This window comes from Zonotrichia leucophrys, chromosome 1A (assembly GCF_028769735.1).
Source record: "Zonotrichia leucophrys gambelii isolate GWCS_2022_RI chromosome 1A, RI_Zleu_2.0, whole genome shotgun sequence".
NCBI lineage: Eukaryota > Metazoa > Chordata > Aves > Passeriformes > Passerellidae > Zonotrichia > Zonotrichia leucophrys.
This window is the reverse complement of record NC_088170.1, coordinates 12,497,727-12,517,930: the sequence shown is the minus strand read 5'-3', so window position 1 is coordinate 12,517,930 and position 20,204 is coordinate 12,497,727. Positions and strand designations below refer to the sequence as shown.

At 40.8% G+C, this 20,204-nt stretch overlaps 1 protein-coding gene and 1 long non-coding RNA gene across 5 annotated transcripts in view; one reads left to right on the top strand and one right to left on the bottom strand.

Annotated features, from left to right (window-relative positions):
- The first annotated feature begins 231 nt into the window (after positions 1-231).
- LOC135460893 (uncharacterized) lies at positions 232-7,821 on the top strand. Its single transcript, XR_010443314.1, has 3 exons — positions 232-261; positions 2,504-2,584; positions 7,043-7,821. It is a non-coding gene; the product is annotated as an uncharacterized LOC135460893 (long non-coding RNA).
- Positions 7,822-8,360: 539 nt separating this feature from the next.
- CHRM2 (cholinergic receptor muscarinic 2) overlaps positions 8,361-20,204 on the bottom strand; it is an 89,734-nt gene continuing 77,890 nt past the window's right edge. For 2 of the 4 annotated variants that reach the window (XM_064737836.1, XM_064737844.1), the window contains 2 exons: positions 15,203-16,635; positions 8,361-11,955 (listed from right to left, as the gene is read on the bottom strand). In XM_064737836.1, the coding sequence (XP_064593906.1) occupies positions 11,934-11,955; positions 15,203-16,596 (1,416 nt within the window). In that variant the 5' untranslated portion in view covers positions 16,597-16,635 and the 3' untranslated portion in view covers positions 8,361-11,933. Of the gene's footprint in view, positions 16,636-20,204 lie in introns of all 4 variants that reach the window. The other 2 variants (XR_010443313.1, XM_064737852.1) reach the window with 2 other exon arrangements.

The window sequence follows — 20,204 nt, the reverse complement described above, 5'->3', positions numbered from 1 at the left end:
GAATATTAACTCTGTCCTGGCTAAAACCAGGATGGACATGCAGCACAATATTTGTTTATGAGTTTTTGAAAGCCAGCAGATCTTGTGGATGAACAGAGACCCTCTATGGTCAGCACTCTGCAGGCAGAGGCAGTTCTAGCAATGCAGCTGCAAGGCTTTAGGCACTGGGGATGTTTTACCAGCTCTCTACTTATTCCCCACCTGTGCTCCTATCACTGCACAGGGAGTCTTCCAAACTTAGAGTCCTTGCTCAGCTACCATGTAAGTTCTTCTTGTCTCATTTAAGTGTTTTTCTCTGACATTTTGTATGGCTGCGTCCTTATGGCTAAGAGCTTGGGTATCTGAGGAATGTTTTGTTGCCTTCCTGTGTCATAACTTTTGCTGAAACTTTTGGACTATTTGTTTGTTATGTCAGAAGAGTGGGCACAGGGGAAATGAGACTATTGCTGACTTCTGCTGAAGATGTTAGCTTACTTTGTCTCCGTTCTCTGGTCTAGTGACCCGAAGTCAATCCCCTTTCTCTTCTGCTTTGTTCACTACAATCTCAGTATGAGGGATGTCATAAAGCCAGGATGGAAGTTGCTTTACACTACAGAACATAGCTACAACTATGAAAAAAAAACAAAACAAAAAACCACTAAACTTGTATATTATTAGGAAAAACAACCAGAAAAAGAAGTCATGTATTGTTTTCTTTTCTGAACATAAATGTTATATCAAACTCTTTTTTTGTTGTTGTTGTTGCTGGTCTTAAAATCAGTTTTATTTGCAATGTGTTTGCTACAATTGCCTTTTTCAAATACACCAGCAGCAAGCTGTTAAATTAAGCAGTGAAAATGGGATAGCTCACTCAAGTTTCCTCATATTTCCCTTGGAAAACACCCAATACTTTGGGCTTTTTGACTAGCAAACAGGATTTTCTCCTGGGAGCAAAGACACAGATAATGTTTTCTGTGCTTTGTTCTCCATGTTCCTTTCAAGCTGTTCCAATTTCCTCTCCTATTCCCAAGGACCACAGAGCAGCCAATGCAGGTAGCTGAGCACAGAGGGACCTGGGAATTTGGGGGCTCTGTGCAGCATCCATTCTGCAGCAGGCAGTGCCCACGAGGGGCTCCAACCCCGCTGCAAATTCCTGATTAACACATAGCAGCATCTGACACCTGATGGCTTTGTGTGGGAGCTCCCAGTGAAACATCCTGATGTGATAACTTCTGCAATTGATGGCACCTCTTGGAGCCCTTCTGGTTGTTTAATTGATTGCAGGCTGGTGCTGAGAAAAACGCAGCTCGTGGGTGCTGGAGCTGTTTATTAGCCATTAATAACCACGTGGGTGGACAGCTTCATTGTGCTGATCAATGCACTGAGCTCTGCTCCTGAGGCAGGGGTACAGAGGATTTGGCAACCAGGCTGTGCAGGGAGAGAGGAGAGTTCCCTTCTTGCCTACAAAGGTTCTTCTTGCCCTGGCTCAGCTGGCCTAAACTCTTACAGGAGTTGATCACCGTCAGGTGTTTGGAGAGTCATGTTTGTGCCAGGCAGGAAAGACAGGCTGTGTGCTGATGCTGCAGCACCTCCTCCCAGCTGAGGAATGGAACAGGACAGCAAAAGCCCCCACCCAGATTGTGAAAAAGTAATGCCTTTCACTGTTTCATTTCTGAGGTTTAAAAGAGCAGATTTTTCATTTGCTCTGCTCAAACCACACTCACTGCACGATTACGTTGAACGCAAATTTTAAATATTGAGAAATGTATTTGTACTGAGGAGACAGTAGTTATTTATACTTCAGCTTCTGTGCTTGATTTTATGATGTCTAGTATGTCAACATCCTGGCCTTCAGGTTTTTCAGTTGCACATCTGTGTATATGTTCATGAGGCAGACACACAAATAGTAGGGACATTGAAATAGTTTTCCAACTCATGGAAAACTAGGAAAATATCTTGTTTGTTTGATCCAATCTTGGAACAAAAGCTTTTTTTTACAACTTTCCATGAAATGAGAAATCCTGAAAATGGCTTTCAATATTTTATGTTATACAGAACATGAATTTCATAGTTTATTACAGCATCATTTTGAAATGCATATAATAATCAAGCAAAACCATGACATACTCAAAGAATAAATGATGGAATTGTACTAAATGAAATTTTAATTTTGCTGAATTTTTCATTTCTAGTTTTGAATTGCTTTTCTGATGCTTATGTCACTACAAGTATAATACTACACCCACCCCTCCCTCCCCTTGCCGCTTTCACTCTAGAATAATTTACTGACAAATTTATGGGTGAGATGTATTCACAAATGGTCACTGGGCTTGTATTTGCTCTGATGACTATTTTTGAATTTATTTTCGGATAAGCTACTGACCTGATGAAAAACAGCAGGAATTAAAGATAAAACTCATAATGCTCTTTCTATAAATTCAGCATTTCCTCTAGGTTCTTCCTTTAAGTGCTTTGCTTTGGGGCAGCCGTACCCACAGACGTTAACATATTTTGTTATCAACAGGTTGGGATCACTCCTAGCCATGGAGAAATTGGAGGTGGTTTCACTGGCCTGGAGATGAGGGGAACTTTATCTCATTAGAAGGTAATAGCACTGTCTGGGCCCCTGAGGAATTACTGTTCCATGATCAGGTCCATAACCTGATAGACAGAAAGGCCCTTGGAGGAGGTTTCCTGGAATAACAGGCAAAAAGCAATAGAGCAGGAAATAGGGTGTGCAATGGAAATTACTTTAAACCAGAGAGTAAAAACCAGAGTCCCAAGGCTCCTCCTGGCAAGTTAACAGCCAAGGGTGTATTTTTTTAATTCAGTATATTTATTGCTTATCCATCACAGTCACAACCTGTGTCCAGCATAACAGGAAGAGCAGTGGGAAATTGAATCCAGATCAGTTATTTTCCCCTTCTATAAAAAAGGCAAACTTAGAGAGGAAGGGGTGGATGGAAATGGAAAAAGTGCATGTAAACTACTGCCTGTCCCTTCCTTTGGGTGATTGTCACATTGGGCCTTTGCAATCAGGTTCTCAGTTCCCTTTGTAAGGCTCCTCTCACTTCAGGTTAGTATTCATGTGTGGTGATGTTATTGTGAAGTGGCTTTGGGGTGATGTTATTGTGAAGTGGCTTTCCTGGCACCTTCAGTGGGGTGCATGCTGATAGGGAGTGATAGAGAGGAGAAAACGTGATGGGGATGTCAGGTCCTGTTAACAGAGCAGTCCTGCTCTGCCCTTTCCAGCTCCACTGCACCAGGCTGGAGCTCTCTGCCTTATTGCTTTGTTCTCTTCTCATGAAGAGCCTTTGAGAGGGATGAGAGGGGTGGTTCCAGACCAGCCATGACCATTGCACCAGGGTAAGGAAAAAAGGCTGTTCTCCCATGCCCTCAGGAAACTTAGCTCAAAGGAAGCTCTAATGTGCTCAAGGACATGCAGAACTTGCTCCTGTAAGGACCAAATGCTCTCCCAGAATAAAAGACCATAAGACCATAAGAGCCAATCAGTTTTATTTTCTCCCCATATAGTTTGCACCTTTGCATAATGGATTTCTCTTCTTTCCTCCCCTGTCTCATTTTTTCCCACCATAACACTGGTTATAATTACTGTTATAGCTGCATCTACAAAACCTATGAAACCCTGGGGCTGTGCACACATGGACTGAGAAGCATCTTGTCTGATGTAGCTGTTTAAATGAGGGTTGTCTGAGCCTGTCCCCCTGGCTCTCCCCATCATCAGTATAGGCAGAAAATACTGTATCCAAAGAGGCCTTCAACCCATTTAAATAAGGTTCCTTAAATAAGGGAAAGTTATGTTTCTACATTGCCCCTAGGAGGGTGTCCTACTTTTGGCAGATGAAGCGTGACATGCCTCATCTTCATTTCTTGCTGTGGCTTCACAGCTCTTTGCAAACACTATTGACTTTCACTTTCCAGCCCTTTCCACCCTGAACTGTGTCTGCCAAGGGATTGACACATATTTTAGCTTGTCTCTTTTAGAGTACATATTCCTCTTTGCAGGGTGCCAGGCATTAGAGGAGCACCTCTGTAAGTGTTCATAAAAGCATAATCATGCTGATTGTGTGCTCTGCTTTATGACCCAAGCATGCCCAGAACAAAATCGTGGTCATTCCTGTTCTCTGTGCAATGCTATGGAAACCTGCTTATGCTTGTTCTAGCCTAGTGCATGCCTCTGGTTGGCCACTGCTCAAGGCTATGCATAAGCCATAAAACTCATCCCTTTTTTTTTTTTCCTAGAGCATTTCAAACCCAGGAATTCCTTTGAAATCACAGAATAAGCTGAGTTGGAAGGGACCCTCAAGGATCATCAGGTCCAATTCATGACCTTGCACAGCACCATCCCCTAGAGCCACACCATGTGCCCAAGAGTATTGTCCAAATGCTTCTTGAACTCTGTGAGGTTGGTGCTGTGACCACTGCCCTGGGCAGCCTGTTCCAGTGCCCAATCACACTCTGGATGAAGAATATTTTCCTGATATCCAACCCAAACCTCCTCTGACACAACTTCATGCCATTCCCTTGGGTCTTGTCACTGCTCACCGCAGAGCAGAGATCAGTGTCTCCCCTTCTTTTCCCCTTATGAGGAAGTTGTAACTGCACTGAGGTCTCCCCTCAGTCTCCTCTTGCTTTACCCACCCCCCTCCCACCCCCAAAAAAATTTACAAATCAGCATTTCATAGCAGAAAAAAGTTGCACTAGAAAATCCCCAACCAAATCCATTATCTTGTAGTTGTCTAGTTCATGTCTTTTCAGCATGAACAGAAGACTTCAACTCTCCCTTTTATAAAATGATGGTGACTTTTTTCCATACAAGGAAATTACATTCCCTGTAATGGAAAATGTATCAATTAAAACACTTGGAAACTTTTGGTTTATTTGTTTTTCATTTTAGAAAGACAGCATAACAGAATCTGGGATTTGATCTCCATATTTGATAAGTCTTGTTTATATTTTCTGTGGAACATCTTGAACATCCACTATTTTAATAACTAAGCCTGTATACACCGAATTCTGCTCTCATCCTTATCTCTTGGCTACCGGCAGGAATGCTGAAGCCTAACCCTCCTGTTGAAAGATATTCAACCTTGGCAGAAGATTAGCTCTTCCTACCCAAAATGACAACCCCAGAGTATCTTAATTTGTCCCAAATAGTGCAACTTTTACAGATTTTTTTGCTCCTTTTTGCTCCTGGCACTGCTTGGTCTTCCCATCTGTAATGGGAGCTAAGGTAGGTCTGTGCTGGAGAGGTTTAACTGCTTTGACCTTGCTCCCTATTCTTTCATTAGGCTGAATATTAGTAGGATGAATTTTGCAAAACCACCAATCCATTGTGTCTCTAGTTCCAGAAAATGATTTGGTGCAGCTGCCATTGGCAATGCTTCTGTTTAGGAATATTGCTCCTGTGCCATATGGATTTAATAATCTCTGCTCAGCCCTGTTTATAAGTGTTTTTCAACTGCAGTCAAAATGATAGCAGTGATTATGGGGGGAGTCAGGGAAAACCTTTGGTTCCTAAATGAAATTAATTAACTCCTCAAAACCAGAGTCTTTTGAGGCATTCCTTCTTATCTCTTTCCCTCTTACATTGCATTGCATTTTTAAGCCAAAGACTTTGATTTCATAGTGATTTATTTAGCATCTTTAGCAAGCTGTTAATGAGAGAGAGAAACCTGGAGAGGTAGATGAGACTTGTCAGAGGCAGGAGAGGAAGAAAGGGACAGGGAGAGGGAGGAAGGAGCAAAACAAGGAAGGAGAGGGTGGCAAGACAGAACAAAGATGGAGAGCAGAGGGAAAGGTGTATTTTTGTCTCTCCAATTCTTGGATATCAGTCTTGCTGATTTTATTCTTTTCCCCCCTTCTGTGTGTTGGCAGAAGTGAAGTTGGCAAGCTCCGTAGAGAAGAAGGTGTCAATGTCCTGGTGCTGCCAAGTAGGTTCCCATGTCTAGATGGTGCATGCCATGCTTGGCAAAAGGCCAGAAACAGTGCTAATGGATTTACTAAATAGCAGCATTTCTCTGTATTGATTTTCTTAGGGTGCTCCCAGGACTCAGGTTGAAGTAGGTAGCTACACTTTACCTTATTTTTTCTGCTAATAAATGGCCTCAAAGAGAAACGCTTAATAAAGACACTTCTGGCCTGGTGGCCATTGTCTCAAAATGTCTCTCCAGAGGGGAAATGATGTACATTATTAAATATTACATTAACTGCAAATATTGCTGGCTGTACTTGAAGATTGAGGTGATAATTTTTATTGTGCTAAGCATAATCCTACTCTTTTAAAGAAAAAGGTAACTTTGCTCACAGCCTGGTGGTGAAACTGTGAGTGTGAGTGAATGGCTCAGGCAGGTAATCTGGCATATCCATGAATCTTTTCTACAGTGTACAATCAGTACTGGCAAAAAGGGTTTTCAAAACATGTGTGGGAAGACAAACAAAAGTTTAGCATCTGCATCAGTGCTCTGAATTTACAGGTAGCCTTAGCTATGTGTTTCTGTAATGTGGATCTTAAATACATGTATAAACAAGAAATGTCCATGCTGAATATAGTGGTGCCTTGGGAAAACAGATTTCAGGTACCTGCTTGTGTCTCTGTTGTAATTCTTACAAATAAATGTCTTTTGACCATCAAGATCTACCCCTTAAAATTTTCCCACCTTGCAGCCTATCAGTAGAGTCCCTGCTCTGCAGGGTGCAAGGGGGCTTAGATACAGGACAAGTGCAAGTAAATAAATATAACAAATCAATTTATCTGATTTCTCTGAGACAAAGGCAGGTAGAAAATGGACTTATCTCATTTTCATGGTGGAAAGGTGCAGGTGAAGAGGGATGATGAAATGGCTGAAGGTGAGCTTGGGCTGAAGAAACAGTAGAGCAAATAGCAGAGGCAGAAAGTCTCTGGCAGAGAGGTTGAGACAGGTTTAAAGTCCTGTAAAGCTGAAAGCAGTGAAGATCCTCAAATTTTAGAAAGGAAAAGTTAGGAAAGGGAAGCCAACTTAGGCCCACTTTATTACAATGTTTTCTTCTCATTTTGGAGCAGGTGGACAAAAGTATTCTGACCCAGACAGAGCTGATGCACCATGCCCAAGAGATGCCCCCTTCAATCACTTGTCAAACTGATGGGCTGACTGTGCTCCAAAAACCAGATTTACCTGGGCAGTCATGGTCCCCAGTCACCACCATTGGATCCCTTTTCTGCTTCTGAGCCCTGTCTGCTTCTGAAGTGGGGATGAAACTGTGTCCTGGGACCCTGAGAAGCTGAATATGCACCTGATTTCTTTATTTCTTCTCCTAGATTATTTCTGAGCATGCCATGCAGACAGGTTTGCATTCATAAGGCAAAGGGAGCTCAACAATACTTGGTTGTTAGTGGTGCCATCTCCCCTCAAAGTTAAAATTTTATTTTACTTGAATATAACAGGACAGCTACAAAATAATCTTACCTATTCCTTTTCAATACTGGGATGACAGAAATATCTGGAGGAATGTATTATTGGAGGTCCTTGTCAGAATGTTCAAGGGACATTGTGGTTAAAGTGACATCTTCTGAAGGAGGAACAAAGATGTGGACAAAAAAAGAAAAGTTGAAGCTGTACTTGAGATCCTTCTTGAACTTCACATTTGCCAAGGAAGTCAGGGAAAATAAGCTTAGAATTTTTTTTCCTGATTACTACAGACATTCTCAGCCTGTGGCTACTATAGGAAAACCATTTTTCTCCATCTACCACCGTTACATTTCACAGAGTATCACAGTCAGTAGAAAGATTAAATAAACAGAGATACCACATACAAACACATTTTTACTATTATAATTCTCTGTTTAATGCAGTGCTTTAACTAGGAATACAACTCAGCAGAAGTACATACATATATATTGCATGTAATTTTATTTGTCACTTCAAAATGTTTCAAACCCTCATAATCTTATTCCTTCATGGTTTGTTTTGATGAAATACCTTCTTTCTTCATCTTGTATAACAAATACTGCTGAATAACACAGACATTTTTCCTCCAAATGATCCACAACATTACATCCAAATTCCCAGTTAATATAACTTAATCAAACTTTGCTTCCACTGTATGAATGTTGTGTATAATATATGTATATCTATACAGCATATATAAATATATATCTATAATGTATATATAATCAAGTGGGTCAGCTTTACACAGCTAACCATAAACTTGTGCTTATCTTATTTATATGAGATCAAATGTACGGCATCAAGAATTTGACCAGTCCCCTACTTGTAGGATTCTCAGTTCCTGTTTTTACCACATGATTTTGGAGATCACATACATGTAATGCATTCCTTCTTTCTTGCAGTAGTATTTTCTTTTGAAGAAAAGAATGCAGGTTTTAAATATATATATATATATTTATAAATGAATAACAAGTTTTTCATATTGTTAAGTTAAAAAAGATCTCAAGAAGAGATGAGGTTCTTCCTCATACATAGAGCTCAAAGGATAATTTGACATTCATTGTAGATATATTTACATTATAAGCTTATCTGGATAGTATTACACATAATGTATTATTTTTTACACAGTCAAGATATGGTGTTGGTCATGTTAAAACACACTATCTAAAGGTATTTACAAACTGCTTGTCTCTAACTTACCAACCACCTCAGCTAAGTGGCACCAGAAATAAGGGATAGGACAGAATGATGTCTGTTGATTGGCAGTCGTGGCACTCCCACCAGTGTTTTTATTACTTTTGCTGCCACTGCTGCCAGGGTGTGCTTCGGGGAAGGGCTGTCTTTGGAGTAGAGTGGAGAGACAGAGTCTCCAGAGGGGCAGCAATCCCCACCTCCTCCCTGAAGCCTACGCGAGCTGAGGGAAGCAGAAAGGCAATCCAGCTGTCACTTGCTTGTCCCTTCGCCAGTACGAACACACCAACCTTGTCCCCCTGTGCTCTCTCCAGTGCTGTCAGGTGAGTCAGCCCAGGTATTAAACACTCAGTGTTTAATATCTTAAATTCTTTAATAAATTCTTCCTTCCAAGGGTGCTGTAACACAGGCTGTGATCACACTGCCTCACGTACCACACAGAGACACTTTTGCCAGAGTCAGAGCACTTTGGGACAGCTCACAAAATGGTTTCTGTGTCCTTCTTGGCAAGTATGATCCAAAAAAAAAAAAAAAAAAAAAAAAGAGAGAAAAAAAAAAAGAAACTCACAGTGGAAACACCCAGAAGAGTAGTTACTGAATGGCACTCTTCAGGTAATGCAGAACTTTGGAAGGCATAAAGACACCAGAATTTTGTTTCTTATATTTGGTTATCACTGGAATGAAATGTGTTTAACAAATCTACCCAGTACTCTGAAATATGAGGCCTGTGAGGACTGATATGCTCATGTAACCCACTGGCTCCACAGTGCAGCAAAAGAGGCATTGCAAAAGGAGGGAATAAAAATATAGGAGAAATAATTGCATTGGTTGTGGTAGATGTTCAACTCAGCCTTGCTGTAATTACATTCTTAGGTTTGGGCTCTCAGTGAATACTCTGCCAGTAAGCTTATGAATGAAAGGGGATTCGAGGGAAGGCAGGGCTGCCTTTCTGTGGCACAGAGCAGAAAATTAATCCGTGCATGTGGCAGGATGATATCCCACTATGAGCACATTCACTCTTGGACATTGTCCACTGTTGCGCCTAACACAGAGATAGCACAACTGGGGAGCAAAGGAAATTATTTGGCTTTGTTTCATTGGAGGGTTTATTTTACTTCCAATTTAAAACCTATGCAGAAAGGATTTATGGAAGTTGCCACTCCACACAGTAGCTTGGGCTTCAGTGGAGGAGGGTGTTGTGCTAGGGAAGGCAGTTTTTGGGTGGGGTCAGAGAGGTTAAATACCAGCATTCACAGTGCCTGAAAAGCGATTGAAACTACAAGCCTGTAGCTGTAACACAGGTGACACTTGTTAAAGTAAGGAGGAAAGCTTTTTGGTAGAACTGTGGCAGAAGAGGAAACAGACAGAGAAGAGAGGCCACAGAAAATTAAACACCATCTCTGAGGTTCCTTCAAGGCAAGGATCTCTACAACTTTAAAAAAAGAAAGATTCCTTAGAAGTCCGGAGCATTTTGTAACACAACTGAAAGAGCAATATTGTATAGAAATCATACCCTTGTAAGTGTCTGTAGTGAAAGAAAAGCTAAATTCTTTTAAGCCTCGCAATTTTTACCACTTGCACTGCTGTCATCTGGGACTATTAAACTCCAAACTCACTGTTAGCAAACGCTCCCCATGCACAGGGCCAGAGTTTGTTTTCCTGCCTTTTTTTATGTAAAACTTTGAATTCTAGCCCCCAGAAACTTCACAATTTGTCAAAAAATAAAGATTTTTCCAAAGTGTTTTTAGGGAGAGAGAAAAAATATCAGCATGGGTCTACTCCACTCCTGTCCCCAAGCTGCATTCATGCCAAGTTTCCAGCACATTGCTTTCAGGATGCTTTACCTATTCAGTCCTGCTAGGCCACTGCCATGATTAATTTTTGGCCATAGATTGGCAAGGAGAGGTACTGTCAGCAGAAGTGAAAAATTCAAAGTGTGCCACCCCAGCACCACAGGAGAAACTGGGAGCTGTATCCTGAGGCAGCACTCGCTCATCCTTAGGAATGTCCCATTCATAGGAATGAAGAACAGAGATCAAAATCAGTCAAAACTGGGGAAGGGGACAGTGAGTTTGTTAGCATTTCGCATAGACAGATGGACACATTCAAATCCATAAGGAGATAAAATTTAAAAAGTCTCTGTCCTCCTGCTCCTGTCCCTGGATGAGAGGCCAGGAGCTGCTGGGCCACTTCAAGGGTCTCTTCAGTGGTGTGTGGGCTGCTTTCACCACAGCCACACTTCTTGAAGGCACCTCTTCTTGTCAATATGTTTTTCTCCACCAGCGGTGTATAAAGCAGAGGGCTGATAGATTTAGCACTTGCTTTTGTCCCCTTCATGCTTTGTGAATGCCAAACAACTGATCTCTGGGGTCCACTTGAACACTCCCATTCCTGTGAGCTTTTATACAGAAAAACAACAATGAAAGAAAGCAAGAAAAAGCAATCTGACCTATATAGATGTGTTTGTTGTCTTTGGACTGCCTTTCATCAGGAAACATTCAAATACTTTGCTATCTTTCAATAGATCCTATGACTCCTAATAAATCAAATGAAAATCTCAAACAGAAAGAAGGCTGACAAGTTTTTCTTAGATTTTGTTCTTGCTGGAAAACAGATTTTAAACATTGCTTCAGCTTTCTCGCTTTCTTTCTTTCTTCCTTATTTTTCCTTATTTTTTCCTTATTTTTTTCCTTTTCCTTTTCCTTTTCCTTTTCCTTTTCCTTTTCCTTTTCCTTTTCCTTTTCCTTTTCCTTTTCCTTTTCCTTTTCCTTTTCCTTTTCCTTTTCCTTTTCCTTTTTTTCCCTTTCTTTTTCTTTCTTTCTTCTTTTCTCCCTTTCTCTTTGACCACAGACATCCTTAATACTCAGAAAAGCTGCCCACTGGAACGATGCATCTCCAAGTTGTTGCTCTCTTCCTGGAGCATGAAGGTAGGGCTGTCCCATGGCAACACAAATCACTCCCCGTGGGCTGCCTCTTTCTGGAAGTAATGAAGGAGGAAGAAAAGGAGGGGACAAGAAGTTCTAGCTGCAGTTTTTTGTTGTCAGTTATCGTTTTTGGGACTTTTTTGCTTTTTCTTGTTGTTCTCATGGGTTACCTGCACAGTGTGCTGGGTTTCTATGCAAAACAGAAGTGGCCAGCGCAGCACACGGTGTGGATGTGCTGCTGGGATCCTCTGGCCAAGATGAAGGTGGAGATGAGGCAGCTCCAGCAGCAGGGCCACCCTGGGGACCACAGGGTGCAGGTGACAGCCAGGGAAGCCGAGGTTACCTAGGGAGAGCTGCTCTTCAAGACTGACATCTACATCCTGCAGATCTGTCACTCAGGAGGGAAGTGAAACCTGGGGAACGTGGTTTGGGACACAAAGGAAAGACATGAAAGCTCAAAGGATATTCAAGAAGAAATTATTTAGAGGTTCTGGACCATTAGCACATTTTTGTCTTACTGAGCCACAACCACCTCAAGACCCAAGAGGTTCCCAATATCTGAGGGCACGTTCTGCCTCTTCTTTGCCTTCAGGAGAGGTGAGACAGTGAAATAAGTGTTGGCTCTGCACCTCCCAGCAGCTGGCAATGCACACTAGGCAGGCAAGGCTCCATGCAATACCTTGTATATTAGTTGGTTATTTTTCATATATATAAACCATGTAGGGGTGTGTGTTTGCATGCCTGTGGATCCGTACTTAGGTGCACCGTGTCATCTATTTTTACACTGTTTAATTGTCTGCAAATATAAGTGTACCATAAACTGTTACAGAGTGGAAACAGAGGATTGTCTGTCCTGCAAGCCTTTAAAATGTACTATAACACAAATCAAAACATCTTCTGAGATCAAAAGTGAGGGTGGTGCTAGGGAAAAGTGCTGGAAAACTTCTAAATTATGTTTTTCTTTGCTTGTATTTTTTTCATGAATGCTGGCCCCAAAATACTTTTCTTTCTGTGGTATTTTGAGTGTCATCATATCACATGATGAAGGATTATAATTTCAATCTATCTGCCACACTTCTTAGCCTGTAGGAGTGTCCTTATCTGTTAGACTAATTCATTTAGGACAAGTGCTAGTTTCAAATGTGAGAATAAGGGATTTTCAGGCCTGCCAGAAAACCACAGTTAAAAGATTAAGTATGGCTATACAAACCATTATTTCCCAGTTTCAGTATCTGAACTATTGATACCCACAGCACTTGCTGAAAGAAAGAAGCAGGTGTGTTTCTTTTATGAAACTTTTCCCAAGAAGTCAGATTTAGAAACTGAACATAGTTGATTTTATTCTATCTTGGTATTTTATCTGGATTTTTCTAACACTGTAAGAGACTGAATAAGCTAGGAATGTGTAAGTCCTTCCTTTGACCTGATCAAGATAAATAGTAAATGAAATTTTAAAAGGCAAGAAGTTTTAAAAAGCAAGCAGTGCTCATTTTGGCAAGCTTTGTCATGTAGTTATTCTTCCTTACAAGCAGGAGGATTAAAACAGTGATAGTAGATATGACTCAAGGCAAGTGAGGGTTGGAAAATTAGATCCCTGGCTGTATAGAGACAGTTATATTAGGATGAAATCACTAGGGGTATAAATTCAATGACTTCATATTAAGACATGTTAATCCGGAATTTAACATGGCCTTAATTTACTGCAGTTTAATCCTCCACATTTTCGCTTTCTGCTGGGAACTTGTGCTGCAAAACATGAAAATTGTCATGATACCAGAGTGCTTTGACACTGTCTTCCATTAAGCTTGTCAAATGTAAAACTTAATTATGCAAGATTAATTTCTCTGTAATCTCAGAGGCTGCTATTTTGAGGTGCATTTTGGAGTATTGCAGTTGTAGCATGAAATAACCAAATGAATTTGTGTCCTGTTTGGTGGGTGGTGTTCACTCAGAAAAGAGATCCTCAGGACACTGTCTATGCTCTTTTTGGGTAAGAAAACATATAAATGTACCTTTGTTAGGGCCTGCAAATTAGAGGTACTAAGAAGGAGGTAAATAAAATGTGCATGACTCCCAGACAATCTCTGTTTTCAATAATCTGATACCCTCTGACCTGTCCACAAAATGTTTTGTTTTGCTACAGTAAATATCAAATATTGGAATAGTAAATTCTTTGTCAGGCAGAAATTATCCACATTTCACCTAGTGTAGAGTAGCAAAATATATTCTAACTTAACCCTTGCCAGACTCCATCAAGACTATTTTAATATCTGTTTTTTTTATAATCACAGTTTTCCTGTCTGCTTTTTTATTAGTGTTACCCCTTGACTTACAGTCAAAATATGCCTCTCACGTAGTACAAGGCAACGTGACCAATATCTTTTCCAGAAAGCAAACATCTTGTGCAGGATTCACCCAGAAAGGACCCCAGTTTCACACTAAGGGCTTAGCAGAGCTTGATCCAGGTGGGTATGTCAGTCTATCTTATTTTTTACCTCAATAAATTATTCATATAATTATCTTTTGACAGGTCAAGAGCATGGTCATCAAATATTAACTATTCATTCTGTGAAGCCTCAACATACCTCTTCATCTCTACATCCAACTTTAAATGGATGTAGCTTTTCATTTTCTAGTGATAATCTTGTTTCTATTTTTCAGCTGAGACCCTTTGTTTGGCCACCATGGTGGCTGACTGGATGAGACCTTTAAATTTACAGCTTCTTTTGATGTTCAGTCTTGCCCTGGACAAGTAAGGTACAGAAAGGAAGAAAAGGCTGATGAAGGTAAAAGACAAATCCACAGGCTGATGTCACATGATGAATAAAGTGAACAAAATTGTCTCAAAAGCTTTGGTTTACATGGATGCTGAAGAAGTCTTGGCATGTAGCAATCTGGATGAGACCAAGTCTTTTCACTTTGATCTTGACATGATGAAGAAGTCACAGAACAAAAGCCCCTGGGATAGGGCAAGCAGCAGACTTGTAACAATATACAATGATAACATGTTGTGCATAAGAACACTTTCAGAACTGATGTGGTTTTGGACATGGTGGTGTCATAAACAACAGAAAAAACTTTCATCATGATTTACCTAACATTAAGCTTCTTACATGACAGTGGCAAAACAACTTTAGACAACTTTGAGCTTTAGAAAATTTCTGCCATGATTGATTTGGATTATGCAATGATCTTCCAAACTCCTATGCCTCTTCCACGCAGTTATTATTAAAATTTGTTTTGTTGTGTTTTTTTTTTTTTTTCACCTGGATGAAGACATAATAAACACACACAGGAAAAAACACAAGAAAAAGAGAATGAAAGAACAAGTATTTTACACAGAATGACCAAAAATCATAGACTTTAAAGCCCTTCTGCAGAATATTCTCAGAACGTAAGGAACTGTGCCTCCGGACCACACGCTTGAATAATTTCTCAAACATCCCCGTGTCCCAAAGATTTATTTTCATTTATTAAAAAAATGTTTTAAAGTGTAGTTCTCAGGGGTACAGCCGCTGCCCCTTATCAGTTTTTCCACTAACATCCTGGATTGCACATTCCATAGAAGACCATAAAGTGCTGTAGCATCAAAGGGTTTTTTTAAAATTTAATTTGGAACTTCTCCGCCCTTTCCATAATCATTTTCATTATCATTTTTACCTTGTAGCTCCTATATTCTTGTAATGACACATGAGAAGGTCCTTAAAGGTCTTCTTGAAGGTGGCGTTGCAGAGTGCGTAGCAGGCGGGGTTGACGGTGCTGTTGATGTAACAGAGCCAGTAACCCAGGGTCCACACGGTGCCGGGGATGCAGGATGTGCAGAAGCTGTTGATGAGCACCATCACATTGTATGGGGTCCAGGTGATGATGAAGGCCAAGAGGATGGCCAGAATCGTCCTTGTCACCTTTTTCTCTCTAGAAGGGGGTGGTTTCTTTTTGGCTGGCTGCTTTGTCATCTTGACGATTTTCCGGGCCACACTGTTCTGCTTCTCCTCCCCGTTCGTGCCTACAATCTCCACGGTGGTGTTGGTAGGGGCACAGCAGTCCCCCTTTTGGGACTTGGTGACTATCCTGATGCATGTCAGCTTGGAGTTCTCTGCTTTGACATGGTCTTGGGAGGCAGAAGCCTGCCTGGCATCTTTGGTAGCTTCATCCTCTTTCAAGTTGGAAGCGACCGCACTGATGGAGGTGGAGTCGTTGGAGCTCTCCTTCTCCCCTTGAACACAGTTATTGGTCACAGTCTCTTCACTGGTTTTTCCATTCTGAATTTTGCTGTGCTCCAACCCATCCCCGCTGGTTGGGATATTGTTATTGTTTGGTTTCACTATTTTACCTTGGACAAGGCTGGGGGAAACTGTTTCTTGGTTTTGGGCAGCTTCCTTTTTTCCTTTCTTTATCCGACTCTTACTGGCTCGGGAGATTTGCCAGTAAAGGACAGTCATGATGATAACAGGCAGGTAGAAGGCTGCAATGGCAGTGCCAAAAGTGACAGCAGGGTTGGAAAAAAACTGAATGTAGCAGTCCCCATCTGGGACAGTCCTTCCTCCCACAATGAATTGCCAGAAGAGAATTGCAGGAGCCCAGAGGATGAAGGACAGCACCCAGGCGGCTGCGATCATCATGCCGGCCATCTTCGTGGTCCGCTTCACGGGATACGTCAGGGGCTTGGTGACACAAAAGTACCTGTCAAAGCTGATAATGAGCAGGTTCATTACTGAGGCGTTGCTGACCACATAGTCCAGAGCCAGCCAGAGGTCACACACCACGGGCCCCAAGGGCCAGTAGCCTATCACAGTGTACAGGGTGTACAGGTTCATGGAGAAGATGCCGATGATCAAGTCAGCGCAGGCCAGGCTGAACAGGAAATAATTGTTGACAGTCTGGAGGTGCCTGTTGACTTTGATGGACACCATGACCAGGATGTTCCCAATTATGGTGACTAGGCTGAGGGACCCTGCCACCAGGACGATGAACACCACCTCGACAGTTTTATAGCGGCTCTCCAAGGCCATCACATTTTCAGAGGAAGAGTTTATGTACGTTGAGTTATTCATTTCGCTTCTGGTAACAAGATACCCACTTACAACTTAAGCCTGCAGAGGAAAGAAAAGAAAACAGATACCATCAGGAAGTTAGCCCCTTTGCCTTTAAGGAATGGATCCAAAAAAGCACGACTTGGCAAAAGTTAAAAGCAAGAAGATGTATTCAGGAAAAAACAGTCAGCTTTGGCTAAAGGAAACACTGTGTACAGTTTAGGAATAATAGAACAATAGGCTAGCTCTAAATATGTGAGAAAGGCACACTTTTGGACTGAAAACTACGTTAAGTTCTCAGATGTCTTTTTCTCTTTGTTATTTTTTAAAACTAATATTGACCTGAATATTTTGGAACTGAACCTGCATATTATTTTCTTTCTTGCTATCAAAATAGTTCACTTTGCTCATTTCAAACCCTATTCCAAACAAAAAGTCTGGACTGGAGGGAGTGTAACATTGTTATAACCCAAAGTGAAGCTGTGATCTACTGAGAGGCAGATCAAGGGAATGAGATCTCTGTTTCTGTCTTTCTTTCATTTTCCACCTGGGCATGCTTCTGTGAGGTTTATGGAATGGCTTCTTATCACATCCTCCCCCCCCCCCCAGCTTTCTTACCCTGCAGTTCCTTTTTAGGCAACACATACAAAGATTTTGGCACTTCATCAAACTAATTAGTCTGTCAAAATACACAAGAGGGTGGGTCTGTTGAAGTTAACAGAGTTCATAAACTCACCTCAGTTGATCATTTGCCTACGTATTTAGATCCATACATATTTTATTTCTATTTTTTTCAATTACAGTAAGCTTAAACTTACTTTTTACTTACTTTTGAGTATTTGTACCTGGATAAGGCATTGTTGTTTGTTTGGGTTTTTTTTTAAAACACGGTATTATCTTTTGATGCTTGCTTGATTGCACTTTTCTCATTATTTTTCAAATAACAATATTTTTAATCTGCATCACATAAAGCTAAAACAGAAGGTCTGAAATAGACATCAGGGTAATGCTAAATAAAGAAACAGATAAAAATCAGTTCTGTTTACACATAGCAATTTTTTTTGTACCCCTTTTACCCTACTGACAGTGCTCAATAAATAGTAATTAAATTGCTAGTGATACACATTTGATAGAAGACTAAGAAAACAGTGCATGCTTTTGCCTCCAGGATATATTCTATCCTTTTGTGCATCTCCTGGAAGTCAATAGAATGCACTAGAATTGTACAGCATCTGAGTGCTCATTATTTATGAGCTGTGCTCAAGGGATTATTGAAGCATGAAGGCCAGATGTGACAGGGAAGTTTGAGTTTTTTTCTAATTACAATATTCTGCTTTTTTTCCCCCCACACATAAGACATCACTTCTTTAAGAAGGAGTCTCTAAACATGGTGGTGCAATCAAAGGAAGACAAAAAAACAATCTATGTATGGCTCCTCTATACACCAGGGATTAGAAAATTCTGCTCTGGTCCTTCTGACTAACCTGCTGATGCAGAGACATATACAGTCCACATCACTTCAAAGGAACAATGCATTTTTACTGTCATCTCAGAACTGTGCTTTTTAATTTTTTTTTCACTTTTCTTTGAAAAATAAAGAAGATGATGCAAAATGTCAGCACAGTGCAAAACCCCTTCTGAACTCTGGGAAAAATAAGCAAGCCTGTCTGCGTGGAAAAGTCAAAATGCTAAACCAGGGTAAAAGGTTTTTTGTCTGAGGAAACTTTGTAATCTTGAAATTTATACTTAGAGAAATACAGCTGGCAGAGGGTGGGGCTCATGCATTTGCCTTTGCTATCAAAACCAGCTAAAATATTTTTTGCCAATTCTATGTTGAAGTGAATACATGAATAAATAGAGGAACATAAGGCTCGACAGATATTTATTTCTTGCTATCTATTTACAGGTACAACACTAAAATCCTTGAGATCAGGTTCAAGATAAAATGAGGAAGAAGAATGCTTCAGTTAAGTGTGTGCTTTGAACAGTAACAATAGGCTGAGTGGAATGTTGCAGAATTTCTACTCTGTGCAGAAACATTGACAGGACACCTTTAATATATAGGACTGACATTTCAGCAATTCCCAGTCTATTTTTCTCCCAAAGCTTCACAGCTGAGCAGCTGGTTACCCAGTTAGATGTGTAAGGCATCAATTTTTTGGACAAGCTAAGAATTTCTCCCAAGCAGAATTGTTTATGAACATTTTTAATGAATGCATTTTTAATGAAGAGGAAAAATCATGCTTAGAGATGTATTGATTAAAAGAAAAAAATCAGCTGAAGAAGGTTCATGATCTGGTGCTCTGCAGCTACCTCTGGTGACAGAAAGTGAGTGGGGGGGCAAAATGGAAATGAGTGAGAGTGGATTAGAGATGAAAAAATTATGCTTTGTTATAAAGAAACAAGTGTTTATCTACAATACACTTTTGAAAAACTGTTCATAAGTTCTATTTTCTTTCCACTGAATAACAAAATTAATTTTAAAAACTTGAAACTTGTGAAACCAAATTACCATTTCCCAGCTGACTTTATTCCTGAGTCTTTTCAGGTGAAATTTTTACCCACTCTCAATGGAAATACTGGCAATTCAGTAACAATTCCCCTGATTTTATGGGGAAATATGGGATGCAAGGAGATGGATGACAGCTAAAAGCTAATCTTACTGGCTAGGAATAGGATTTCATTGTGTTAATATGAATGGAAGCAGAGCAAAGGAGTCTCTCTCTTTTTGCATAAAACTTTTCAGCCCTTAAGAAGGCTCTGGACTGCAAATTAGAAGGGCAGTCACAACTTTCTGAGGTACAGGGAAACATCTGCTCTCACCAGCTCCAGTGAAAACTTCCCTTTGCCTGCATCAGTGTGATTGTAAAGTGAAGCCGATTTTGCTGTCCATGTTGATGAGAGGGTGTAGGGCTGGAGAGACAAATCTGATTTCCATGACATGCATGGTCACTGCTCAGAGTACTAAAATTGCCTATGCAGAGGCAGGGGTGTGCAAGATCCCAAACCCAGGAGCCCCTGCAATGCTCTGGGCTCCCTCCTGCTGGCTCCAGCAGGGCTGGTGTTGGAACCCAGGGAATTCCTCTGGCTGCCCTGGAGGGCTCCAGCCCCTGCCAGGGGGCTCAGAGGCCTTGGCACAGAGCCCCAAGACTCCTATGCCTTTGATTTTGACCCATGGAGCAAATTGCCACCTTTATGTGAAGAATTTCAAGTCAAGAAAGTTTAAGTAGAATAATAGTTAGTCTGTCATGAGGTGAAAAATAGACTTTTTGGGGTTAGAATGGAGGCAAGATGGAGGAATTTGGGTGTGTCCAGTCTTTCTCCTTCTTCTTCTTCTTAGCCTCCACCTTCTGCTGTGATGTTGGCACTTCTGGATTGGTTTAAGGCAGAAACTCCCTGTCTAACATAGGTGATAGATTATTGGGAAGTTATGGTAAATAATGTACACGTAGTTTTCAGTATAAAAAGAAAACACCACCCCAAATACAGTCAGTGTGCCTCAATCCAACCTGCCAGACAGACCTCAGTAGGTTGGAGAAAGATAAAAAATAATAAAAAATAATAAAAAATAATAAAAAATAATAAAAAACCTTGAGAATGAGAACAGAAAAATCCTGACTCCTTCCTTG